Here is a 13,945-nt window from a genome sequence, read left to right on the forward strand (position 1 = left end):
CCGTACCAAGGTCACCCCTAAGGAAAGTGACAAAGGTACTTTATGTCACTCTCACGTATGGGTGGTCTTGTCTTGACCTTGGTGCGGTGCGGGTCTGGTCGACCTTAAAGTTTTTAAACCATGACAGACTAACGCACCGCCCTGTGACCCCGGAGCAGAACACGCACCGTGTATTGGGAATAGTTGCCATACATCCTCCACACATGGTTATACAGTGTTACTTGTTAGTGTCAGAACGATGCGATCTCTATAATTATTATAGACAACGGTTGGGCCAACCCTTGGACCTGCCCCTTGGCCAAGCGTGTAGAGGGCTACTTGGCCGTATGTTGGCAGTTGGCGCCAGCGCTGGCCGGCCAACCAACTGGTGTCGGTTTTTTGTCCGGTGGGTGTTCTGTGATCTTTTATGAAGAGCCAATGCCAAGTGATTGGTTCACCAACGTGTAAACAGCTACTCTTATCTTGGCCAAGGGGCTGGTCCAAGGGCTGGCCCAATCGTTGGGCACATGTGTACAGCGGCCAGAAAATTTGAATTTTACGCCTTGTTTTAGTGCCAATATTTGGTTGACCGTCTATATTTACATACTTGCGCTTGCTTAAAGCAGTAACATTGAAACGTCGCTACAAATCAACCATACAAATGAGCGGTAAAGACGTATTTTTAGGGTTCCGTAGTCAACTAGGAACCCTTATAGTTTCGCCATGTCTGTCTGTCCGTCCGTCCGTCCGTCTGTCCGTCCGCGGATAATCTCAGTAACCGTTAGCACTAGAAAGCTGAAATTTGGTACCAATATGTATATCAATCACGCCAACAAAGTGCAAAAATAAAAAATGGAAAAAATGTTTTATTAGGGTACCCCCCCTACATGTAAAGTGGGGGCTGATTTTTTTTTCATTCCAACCCCAACGTGTGATATATTGTTGGATAGGTATTTAAAAATGAATAAGGGTTTACTCAGATCGTTTTTTGATAATATTAATATTTTCGGAAATAATCGCTCCTAAAGGAAAAAAAAGTGCGTCCCCCCCGCCCTCTAACTTTTGAACCATATATTTAAAAAATATGAAAAAATCACAAAAGTAGAACTTTATAAGGACTTTCTAGGAAAATTGTTTTGAACTTGATAGGTTCAGTAGTTTTTGATAAAAATACGGAAAACTACGGAACCCTACACTGAGCGTGGCCCGACACGCTCTTGGCCGGTTTTATTTTTTGTGTTTCGCGGATGGTTTTCAGGTACATGCGACGTGTGCAAACACCAACAATAAACAAAATATTTTTTTTCTTGAATAGGAATTAGGTAGACGCGTCAATAAAAAAAAATGACAAAGTAAATTTCCCCGTCTACAAAAAATCGAAATTCAATTGTATTATGTACTTGTAGTTATAAATTTATAATTATATTTATCTACCGTTACAGTAAACGGAACATTGAACTCGTTCGCCTTTCACCGGGAGCTCCACGATCATGTATATAGCTCAGATCCAACAAATACCTAGGGATCTAAGCTAAACACCTATTTTGAAAATTTTCTAATGTAAGTTACTATTGAATACAGGTTTAAAAATATAGTACAACCTAAACAAAATAAATACTAATACTAAATATTCTGATACGAATTAAAAAGTTGTTATTTATTAAGTAGTTGTTTTTTATTATTTTCACTACTACATACTAGCTACCTTATACTTACCTATTTCTTTAATTGTATAAATATTTAAAACGGTATTAAACTACAAAGGTACCTACCTACCTAAAAATTCATTGTTTTTGTACCTTTAGTTACCTAATTACCTATAGAGCAAAGATAGGGACTTGCCTAGGCAGGTAGTATACCCATCTAGTTAATCTAGTAATTTTTTTTTTTTTTTTATTTATTAAAGAACAAACAGTCATACAATATACATATGTAAACTTAGCTATATTGCCAAAATTTTATTAATTATAGACCTATAGTTCTCCAATTTACAAAAATCGAGTTACAATAAGAGTATTAAAGTATATTTATTACCTACTATATGATAGGCAGTGTAGTTAATTAATCAGTATGTAGTTAAGTAATCTAATTCAATAACTATTTAATAAGATGAAATTAATGATGGAGAAAATCTGAAGCACTCGTGAAGTAACTCCTATGAAGTCGGAGCATTATTTGGTGTTTGTTGTTTACTGTACAATATAAAGTATTTTAGTTAGTAGGTATACGCTGATTTGTATATGTATAGCTATTGCTTGCTTCTATTCGCACGATAATGCGCCTATAGCTATAGAAGAGCAAGACACTATGTTAGTATAGATAGGTATGTAGAGAATAGGTACAACTGTATCATGTACATATATGCTTAGGAATCTATAGCTATATAGCAAATTGTTATTAACCGACCATGATAAAACGTCATGCCGTTCTATGTATTACAATGCCTTCAACAAGCCTCTTAAATTTATCGCGTGTCCCGCTCATCGTGCGAACCCCAATCGACGACGAAATCATTCCATCCAGCCGTCGAAGCTGTTTTCTCGGGGGGTTTGAAACAGTGTTTTTGTGTAAATCTCTAGTGCCAACAAGTACACAAAACGAAGGTATGGTCTGAAAAATCGAAATCTTTCAGAAATTGTGGACTTTACAGTCTTCTATTGCTTTTGGCATTTATGGCATCGCTTTCTCAAGCGTATCTTTTGTCCCGCTTCAGTGAACGAAAAGCTAGCATAATGTTTAATTTTCCGTCTCATTCTAGTAATATAACACCGTTTGCTCGGTCGTGTCACGTAAGAATTTTTTTGTATTTTTGCTAGCAGTAAAAATTCTAAGTGGTAGTTTATTGTGATAAGTTTAATAGTGTGTTTGTTTTTAAATAATCATGGTTTGGTTTAAATTGGCTACTCCCATCGTTTCATATAGGTCGTACTAACTTTCACTCTAGATATAGATAGATATGTACACTGTGGATGTTACAGATACATAGATACAGTACAGGTATAACATCGAGTCGCAGAGTCTCAAGGCCGAAATACACAAATATCTATGTTATATACAGGGGAAAAGAATATAATAGTGTTATCTAGAGGACCTTACGAAGATGTAAATCATAAAATTCTGATAAGTTTTTTATCTGGTGAGCAATCTTGATCTTTATGGTTACAAGTACACAGGCTTCTATTTGTCGAATGGCGTATTAGCTAGGTAGGTACCTAGCGATCGTTTGATATCCAACCTATTGCTTGATTTTAGTTTTGTAAAGTGTAGAATAGGTTCTTATCGCGGCCGAACGTTCGTCGCGACGTAAATAAAGTTCATATTTGTTGGCACAAGCACATCAATCCGTAATATTATTTTATTAGTCCTTGAGATAACCTCAAATTTTGTCGTACTACAAGAAGGAAACTCCGTCTGAAAGTGATTTTTAGGGAGTGCATTTGAAGTTTCTCGGTAATGAGATTGGTTTTGTGCTTCATGCAGATAAGCCGAACGTCGAGCTGACTGCGAAGCTGCTCTAAAGGATCTGCCGAGCCCGCATTATCTGTGATATACAGCTCAGCCTCTCGTCCGTCCTATAAGGTGCGTAAATTGAAGAATCAAATTTTATTCCTTCTTGCTTGGCTTCAGAAAACAACGTTGGTCTGATAACACCTATTTGATTAAATTTGAATACAATGCCTCAAAACGGCATATCGTTCTGATACTTAATAGTTGAATAAATTCAATCCGTTCATTCACATCACGTTTTCTGAAGCTGGTAGAAATACTTGTACATGTTGTATGTCACTGGGCTCTTTTTGAGCTGAGAGATGGTGCTGTGCTGACTTGATATGTTTTATAGGGCTGGGCCACTCGGGGCTAGAGGCGAGTCCGCAGCAGCTTCAAGCGGTGATCTCACCTGCCCTCTGCCACAGAGGCACTAAACACTGCTACCTGCTTTATTGACTGCATCACTACGAACCATTGTTACTTAGTCTATAATTGAAACAATATGCAATCTGTGAAAATAAGTATAATTCTAGGTGGATATTGTAGAAAATTATTCTATTAAGGGTATTTATGATAATTGTCTGATGTCTAATGTTTCTGTAATATTATGTGTTCCACATCTAATTAAGGATAATTGTTACTCCAATATTTATACTGTTACCGAACCAATGCAATGTAAAATCTCCACCTCAATGCTGGTGGCGAACACAAATAAATTTGGTGCTTTGAAGCGAGTCGAAGAAAAGAATGAGAGTCAGCGAGTTAGTGTAAAAATGGTAGATAATAATATTTATAATGTAGAGTTTGTTGATAGTATCCAACAAAACCAAATGATTGGCGATACGCCTAACTACTGCATTCCTTTAACGATTAACGCCATAACAGTCCAGGGTATCTCATACAGTGACCCGTATTTCAGTAGCTTTAACTTAAAGTATAAGATGGCGTTTGGAGCGCCCAAGTATATGAACAAGTCTGATTACGCTTTTAAATCTTCAGTTTATATTATACGAGATGAGCCTTGCATGGATAACACGCAACTACTAAACGAAAAGTCTGCTCATATGATATGCAAAACGAAAACTCGAATGATAAATAATGACGAGAAGTCGATAAGAATAAACCATGACAATAATGTAATGGAGGTCAATGTAACATCAAACTCTCAGTCCGCCTTGAAGACTTTTGCTAACGGTGATCTCACATTGGACGCGATGTTGGAGTTGATGAGGAACGAGGATGTTACCAAAGTCAAGATGGGCGAGACAGACAGCTGGGGCGTACCGCGGAGGATGCGCCTCTGCGGCGGCGGCGAGAGCTCGCTCAACGCCGCCTCCGGCTGGGGCAGCCCGCCCGCTTCCAACAATAACGGTAAGTTGCTCTGAATAACTAAAAAGCGCGTTTACCCTGACTGTCTTATTCCGTTGAACTTGAACGTGCAGGTAAACGCGCTCTTAGGGGTGGTTGCATTGAACTGTCTGTAACATTTATTACCTTTGATTGTTATAAACTCTACCTATAGTCTAGAGCCAATTTGGCCACAAGTCGTCTCCTTCACGATTTTCGTCGACATCTCTTCTAAATACCTAAAACAGGTATGGATATGTTCCTTGTTCTCTGCAGATTACGAATTGACCTGTTTTAGTTTAAGGAGGGGGGGACGGGTCGAGAAAAAGGGGGAAAGATGGCGACCGCCCATCATAGATATTTATTCACATCTCGAGTCCTATGGCACCAATCTGTTCGTGCGAGGTGTCATTTGAAAGCTTATTAAACCTACTTTAATTGTTTTCAAATAACTATGCTCATAAAAGTAACCGTTTAGGAAATATTTGAAAATATGTGTGTTTTTATCGCGCATGAATTGCACAAGTACTAGTAAAAAATGCGTCTAACTCAATAAACAATAACTTTAGCGCAATTGATGTTATTATAAAATTTTCGCGTCTATTCATGCTGTTTCTAAAAATATAAGTTTCATTGGTATATGATAATATATAACCATGTAATTAAGAATTTTGTTTGGCAGGGGTTATCCTCCAGGGGCCCGTTTCTCGAAAGGTACAAGCCTTGTATTACAAGTGCGCGAACTGTCAAATCGTATGGGTTTCCATGGAAACACACTTGTAATACAAGACTTGTACCTTTCGAGAAATGGGCCCCAGGTCGCATAAACGGGCGCTGACCGTAGTAAAGTATTCAATATTTTTGAGGTCTTATTTTACGGATCCATATGTGAGAGGTATCGTTTGAAAGATAATTAAACCTACTATAATTGTTTACACATAACTATAGTATTAAAGGCAGCTGTTTACATAATATTTGAAAATATGTGTTTTTTATCGAGCATGAATCGCACAAGTACTGGTAAAAAATGCTTCTAAATCAATAAACAATAACGTTACCGCAATTGATGTTATTATAAAATTTACGCGACTATTCATGAGCTTTCTAAAAATATAAGTTTTATTGGTAAGTGATAATATAACCATTAAATTACGAATTTTGTTTCGTAGTGGTCACTCCGCCGGTCGCATAAAAATGAGCGCTGACCGTAGTAAAATATTCAATATTTTTAAGTTCTTATTTTACGGATCCATATGTAAGAGGTATCATTTGAAAGCAAATTAAACCTACTATAATTATTTTTGAATAACTATAGTTATAAAGGTAGCTGTTTACAAAATATTTGAAAACATGAGTTTTTTTTTCGAGCACGAGTTGCACATATACAGATAAAAATTTCTTCTAACTTAATAAACCATAACTTTACCGCAATTAATGTTATTATAAAATTTACGCGAAATTTCATGCGCTTTCTAAAAATATAAGTTTTATTGGTGTATGATAATAAATGACCAAGTAATTACGAATTTGGTTTAGCAGGGGTCACTGCGCCCTGTCACGATATTGGGTGCTGACTGACCGTCGCCAAATTTTCTACGTTACTCAGATCCTATTTTACTGATAAATTTGTGAGAGGTATCATTTGAAAGCATATTATGCGTACTATCTTTATTTCTAATATTTCAAGTCGAAACTGTAGAAGTTTACAAAATATTTGATTAGTAATATGTGTATTTTACTGTGCATGAATAGCATTGGCATTGATAAGACACGCTTCTAGCTCAATAAATTATAGTTTTCCGCAATTGAAATAATAACAAAATAAACGGAAAATTTATGACTTACACAAAAAATAAGTTTGGTTTGTATTGCATAAACAATTAATTTGAATTTGTTCAGCTCACCTACTGCGCACCATCATATAAATGGATGTCCACCGTCGTTGCCTTTTTTCATGATTTTTTAGATTTTATTTCACTAATCGTATATTCATAATAAATATAATCTATCACGTATCGAATTTACTTATATACTTAATTGATCAGTAAAATAAAATCTGTAACATGATGAAAAAATTAAGGCAACGGCGGTGGACATCCGTTTATATGACGATTGACCGTGCGCAGTGGGTATGGTGGACAAATTAACATTAATTGTTTAAGCAAAACTAACAAAACTCATTTTTTGTAAAGGCCATACATTTTGCGGTTCATTTCGTTATTATGTCAATTGCGGAAAAATATAATTTATTGAGCTAGAAGCATGTTTCACTCGTATCAGTGCGAATGCTATTCATATACAGTAAAAATACACATATTGTCAAATATTTTGTAAACTTCTACAATTACGACTAAAATTATTAAAAAAGTAACGATAGTACGCATAATATGCTTTCAAATGATACCTCTCACAAATTGATCGCTAAAATAGGATCTGAGAAATACATAAAATTAGGCGACAGTTAGCACCTATTTACGTCACGGGGGTGCAGTGACACCTGCTAAACCAAATTCGTAATTACTTGGTTGTATAATATCATACATCAATAAAACTTATATTTTTAGAAAGCATATGAAATGTCCTGTAAATCTTATCACAACATTATTTGCGGTAAAGTTATTGTTTATTGGTCATGCACCAAGATACAATCTTAAAAATTATGAAAAGGCAACGAAAATGGCCATCCATGTATATGACGGTGCGCAGTGAGTATGATGGATAAATTAACATTAATTGTTTATGCAATACTGACAAAACTTATTATTTGAAAAGGTCATACATTTCGCCGTTTATTTTGTTATTATATGAATTGCGGAAAAAATATAATTCATTGAGCTAGAAGCATGTTTTACTCACATAGGTTCCAATGCATATTTTCAAATATTTTGTTAGCTACTACAGTTACAACTAAAATTATTGAGAACTAATGATAGTACGCATAATATGCTTTCAAAAGATTCCTGTTAAATAAAATAGGATCTGAAAAATATAGAAAATTTGGCGACGGTCAGCATCCATACGTGACCGGGCGCTGTGGCCCCTACTTAACCATATTTGTAATTACTTGGTTATATAATATCATACACCAATAAAACTTATGTTATTAGAAAGCGCACGAAATTCCGCGTAAATCTTATACTAACATCAATTCCGGAAAAGTTGTTGTTTATTGATTAAGAAGCATTTTTTACCAGTAGGTACTTGTGCGACTCATGGTCTATAAAACACATATTTTCAAATATTTTCTAAACAGCTACCTTTATGATTATAGTTGTTTATAAAAAAATATAGTAGGTTTAATTAGCTTTGAAACGATACCTCTCGCATATGGATCCGTAAAATAGGACCTCAAAAATATTGAATACTTTACTACGGTCAGCGTCCATTTCTGCGACCGGGCAGAGTGACTCCTGCTAAACCAAAATCGTAATTACATGGTTTTATATTATCATATACCAATGAAACTTATATTTTTAGAAAGAGCATGAATAGACGCGAAAATTTTATAATAACATCAATTGCGGTAAAGTTATTGTTTATTGAGTTAGACGCATTTTTTCTAGTACTTGGGCAATTCATGCGCGATAAAAAAACACATATTTTCAAATATTTCCTAAACGGTTACTTTTATGAGTATAGTTATTTAAAAACAATTAAAGTAGGTTTGATAAGCTTTCAAACGACACCTTGCACGAACAGATTGGTGCCATAGGACTCGAGATGTGAATAAATATCTATGATGGTCGGCCGCCATCTTTCTCCCCCCTTTTTCTCAACCCGTCCCCCCCTCCTTAAACTAAAACAGGTCAATTCGTAATCTGGAGATAACGAGGAACGCATCCATACCTGTTTTAGGTATTTAGAAGAGATGTCGACGACTTTTTGTAAAAGAGGTCGTTTGGTCCCTGACTACTAAAAATTCATAAATGTTTGCAGAGTTATCTATGGGTGGTATTTAAACGCAAATCAAAAAAATAACTTTTTTTACGCAAAAATAGTCCAAATTCATATCAAAAATACTAATTGCACAGCAAAATTTGCAACTCAAAATATTACTAAATACACTACAATATATATTCGTGGCGTACATCTATTTTAACTTTTAGTAAAGCTTTTTCATTAATGCATCGCTAATAATTACCAACGCACATCATACCTAGCAACGTTTTTTTTTTTAATGTAGCTTCTATTTTTACATAATATACAGCAGTTTATCTAAATGACACAGCATTTTTTTCTAATTGCAATCAATTTTTTTATTAATTACAACATAAAGTGACCAGCAAAAAAACATAAAATTTAAAGCGCAAGCGCACAGAGAAGAAGAACGGCTTTTTTGACTGCATTAAACAGCTTTTACGGTTCAACGAGTGATAGTCCATCCCTACGCAAGATGACGCGATTGGCGGATCGAGCAAGTTCTAACCTAACCTAACCCACTTTTATCACAAAAGTTTTATTCCGTGAGGGTTACAGTTCTAACCTAACCTAACCCACTTTTCTCACAAAAGTTTGTTTCCGTGAGGGTCGCAGTTCTAACCTTTTTTTTTTGTTGACGGAGTGGGGAATGTTTTTACGCATTTCTCCCCGCCCGTGGGGAAGGCCATGATGGGGAGGGTATGTGGGACTCACTCATTCAGCTCCCTCTCCTAGCGAGAGGGAGGGAAAGAGAATACCCACTAAACCCCACTCCGGCGTCGCACCCTCTAAGATGTTGTATGGGGACATTACGGGCTCGCACATTCATTCTTCCGCAATGTCCCCCGTCTTTCCCGACGTTAGGCCAGAAAACCCGCACTAAGGAAGGGGACAATCAGGGACGCTTTTGATTCTCCCCCTAGTCACGCGTGTAAGGCCGTGCGATGTGGGCCCCAACCCACTGGCCCTATTGAGGGAGGGCGCCGTTTATTGCGAACTGCGCGCGTCTTCTTCCTCTACGTCTTTGCCGATGCGAAGGCGCATAGGCCGCATTTTCGCGTTCTCGCTCCTCTGTCTCCTTCTGCGAGATGATGTCCTCACAGAAGGAGATGACCGCTTTCCAGTTCCTCTCGCTACGGAGCATGGCTGCAACGACGCTGTGCAGCGATAGGTCCGTCGTTCCTATTGCTGCGGTGAGAGCGCGGCGCTCTTGCTCCCAGTGGCTGCACACCTCTAGCGTGTGTTGGGCCGAGTCGTCAGGGTCGCCGCACTGATGACACTGGGGCCCCAATTCCCTCTTTATCTTGTGCAGGTAATGACCGAAGCAGCCGTGACCGGTCATCACCTGCGTTGCCCTATATGACAGGGCCCCGTGCTTCCTCTTCAGCCACTCCTCCATATATGGGAGGACTGCCCCTATGGTGTGTGTTCCATACGGACTGTCCTCCAGACTGGCCTCCCATAGCTCTCGGAGCCTGACCTTGGCCTCTCGGTCTGCCCGCTCTGCCACTTCTGGGTCCAAGCGTTGTCCTCTAGCTCTGGCCTCCGCCCTCATCGTATACCTCTCCGCCTGGACCTGGGCGTCGAGCTCCCATGGAGGAGTGCAGGCGAGGAGACACACCGCCGCATGGGATACCGTCGAGTAGGCCCTAATTATTCTTAAGGCCACCACTTTTTGCGGCCGCCGGAGCAGGGATTTGTTTCCGCTCGACAGCCGGTCCGCCCAAATCGGGGCCCCGTATAGGGCCATACTTCTTACCACCCCCGCAAAAAGGCGGCGGAATGGGGCTCCTGGCCCTCCCACGTTGGGTAGCAGCCTGCCTAGGGCGGAAGCCGCGCCCACAATTCGTGGAGCAAGTCGGGTGAAATGTTCCCTGAATTCCCATTTTCTGTCCAGGACCAGGCCAAGATATTTGATATTGGCCCTGACCTGGACAGATTCCCCCTCCGCCTGAATCGTCAAGCCGGCGGGCAGGCGCCATCCTTTCCCCCCGAAAACTATCGCTTCCGTCTTCGAGAGGGCCACCTTTAACCCAAGCAGGCGAATGCGGCCGACCGTCAGTTCTGTGCCAACCGCCGCCCTCCTCAGTGTCTCCTCCAATTCTCTTCCCCGCATAGCCACCATTGTGTCGTCCGCGTAACATACGGCGGACATGCGGGGAAGCGGCGCCCCCCTTATCATCCAATCATATCCGATGTTCCACAGGAGTGGTCCTTAGACTGACCCCTGTGGAACACCGCAGGCCATTTCTCGTTCTGCTCGACCTTCTCTTGTTTCGTAGAGCACTACTCTCTCAGATAGGTAGTGCTCCACGATTGTCCTCAGGTGGTGGTACCGAAGTGCCTCCTTGATTACGGTATATGAGAGGGTGCCGAAGGCGTTGGCGATGTCGAGTGATAACGCTACGACACCCTGCCCTCTCCCCGCTGCATCCTCACTAAATTTCCTAAGAGGGGAAAGTGCGTCCATTGTGGACAGCCCGCCCGGAACCCGAATTGCCTGTCACTGACGTCCGGGCCGGTGTTCTTAAGATGTTGGAGAATGCGGCCAGCAAGGATACGCTCCAACATCTTCCCTACCTCGTCAAGGAGCACTATTGGCCGATATCCGGAGGGACTGTCCGGCGGGCGGCTGTCTTTCCTGAGGAGGCACAACCTACTCTCTTTCCAGCCTCTCGGAAACAGGCCCTCCTTCAGGCAGTCATCAAAAAGTTCCCTAATTCGGTTTCCGAGATGCTTCAGCATGATAGGTAGGACTTTTCCAGGTACCCCGTCAGGCCCAGGAGCTTTTTTACCTCCCCTCAGGCGGATGTCTACCCTCATCATCTCGTCATCAGAGACCCCAGGGAGTCGTAGTTCTAACCTAACCTAACCCACTTTTCTCACAAAAGTTTGTTTCCGTGAGGGTCGCAGTTCTAACCTAACCTAACCCACTTTTCTTACAAAAGTTTGTTTCCGTGAGGGTCGCAGTTCTAACCTAACCTAACCCAATTTTCTAGCAAAAGTTTGTTTTCGTGACGGTGACAATTCTGCTCCTTTAGAAATAATGCAATGAATTAAGATATTGTAGCTATAATAATTATTAAATTAGCTGAACGTCAATACTTAAAAAATAAGAAAAAAGGATGTATGCTCTTCGAATTAAATAATTTGCTATGAAGACGGGTAAATTGCTGCGCAATTAGTATTTTTGATAAGATTGTTGTATTTTTGTTCCTAAAGGAATTTAATTGTCTTGCATTAGAGGAAAAAAGTAATGTCGTGCTGATGTGTATTTTGGAATAATCTGCATTACTAGTTTTGTTAATCATTTAGTTTATTTGCAGTGAAGTAATTAATTTGATGTACAGAAGTATATTATTGATGACGATAAATTGATAGGCGATTATTTTTTTGCTGTGCGTTTAATAATATCCCGTTATCTATTAGCTGTCGGCGATCAACCCATGGATTCAGTTGATGCAACCATACCCATTTTTGATTTCCCACCAGAATTAAGCTGAGCTGTAAAAATAGAACTTACAATAACCTAAATTATACCTATTAAAATCATTCTTAGTACCTATTTAATTTAAGCATTTCTCTGGTGGAAAACTAACTTAATTATTATAAATTATAACATAATTTATTTATCATTAAACACCATTCCTCAGCCAACTGGCACACTCCAACTTAATAAACACAAACTTCATTACGACAGACATGTTGTTTTGGCCTCAAAATGGGGCTCGGCGTTCGCATAATAATGAGGGATAAAGTCTGAAATATTTGATCCTAAAATAAACAATCTCGGGTTACTATATAAATATAATTTTCCTGCAACAGTATTATTGATTGTACTTATTGTTGCATTGTGTTGACGCGGCGGAATGTGCGGAAACGGAGTCGGCGCCGTTTGAGGTATACAAACCGCGAAACCAAATGGGCCGCAGCGATATCGTATCACGTCAACATCACCTGATAGTGTCCTTTCAGACATATTTTTTATTATATATTAAAATTACTATAGAGGTGCAAGGAAGCAAAATGTCACGCCCTAATGAGATATCTAACAGAACCACTTCCTTATGCTCTCGAGCCCACAATTTGAGAACTCTGGGACAAAATTAGAACAATACAAGTAGGTCTCGGGCTCACCCTGGGGCTCCGCTACGAACTTCGACTTAGAGAAATCAACCTATTAGTGAAAACATATAGTAATGGCGAGCTTATATGTACCTATGGATGTCCATATTTACGATTGAAAGTATTTTTATAGCCTAGGATACCTATAGCTATTTGGGTACAAATCACATCAAATTGACACGATGGTATGACAATGATTTCCAATATATATTTAGATACAGTCTCTTTGATCAATGTTTAACTAGTTTCTATTGTCTTTCATCGGCAGCAGGCAACTGGGGTGCTAACTCCAGCAGCAGCCAAGCCAACAATCCTTCAAGCAACCAGCAATGGAACGCCGCGCAGCGCCCGCCCACCTCACAGGCCGACAGTAAGTAATACCGAAATGTGGCGGCGTCTGTAATCGACCTACCTAATTATGTAATTGATGGTGATTAAATTAAACCAGTATCGGGAACTCGTAATTACCATGCATTGTTTCCCCATTAATGAATAAAATAAAATATCTATTTAACCTAGCCAGTCAAGTAGTTGCAACTTTTGTGTGTTAAGAACTTGTAAAAGACATGTAAAATTATTTAAAAAAGCCCTATTAGGAATGAAATATCAATGGTTTAGTAAACAATTATCTGATAATTGATTTTTCAAATCCTTTGATAATCGATTTACGATGTTTTCGTATTGATTGATTGACTACTAGCCATTTTACACATTAGGTACAGCGGGGCAAATCTCGACTGGGGGATAAATGTAACTGGTCCATTTTTTCCATGTCTTACAAAGTTTGCATTATTAAATAGAGTGTCTACCGGTTCTATATGGTAGGCGTGTTCAGTGGATACATGTAGAACTCAACATCATAGTGTAATAATGGTAAAAATGGATCAGTTACAATTGCCCCCCAGTCGAGATTTGCCCCGCTGTACCTTTATCCTTTTTATGAAATCTGCATTGGACCACTCTATGCATATTATGCAAAGTTCTACTCAGAATTTATTACATGAATACTGATCTAAACGGATTAGCTTGAGTTTCAGATCCTTGAGCTATGATTTCGAACTTTAATGTGTTTTCCTTACGCTCCTAT

At 39.2% G+C, this 13,945-nt stretch overlaps 1 protein-coding gene across 1 annotated transcript in view; it reads left to right on the forward strand.

Annotated features, from left to right (window-relative positions):
* Positions 1–2,472: 2,472 nt before the first annotated feature.
* LOC125233686 (protein Gawky) overlaps positions 2,473–13,945 on the forward strand; it is a 29,099-nt gene continuing 17,626 nt past the window's right edge. The window contains 4 exon segments of the mRNA XM_048139769.1: positions 2,473–2,582; positions 3,460–3,558; positions 3,821–4,839; positions 13,127–13,228. Of these exon segments, the coding sequence (XP_047995726.1) occupies positions 4,053–4,839; positions 13,127–13,228 (889 nt within the window). The 5' untranslated portion in view covers positions 2,473–2,582; positions 3,460–3,558; positions 3,821–4,052.

Source organism: Leguminivora glycinivorella, chromosome 14 (genome assembly GCF_023078275.1).
Source record: "Leguminivora glycinivorella isolate SPB_JAAS2020 chromosome 14, LegGlyc_1.1, whole genome shotgun sequence".
NCBI lineage: Eukaryota > Metazoa > Arthropoda > Insecta > Lepidoptera > Tortricidae > Leguminivora > Leguminivora glycinivorella.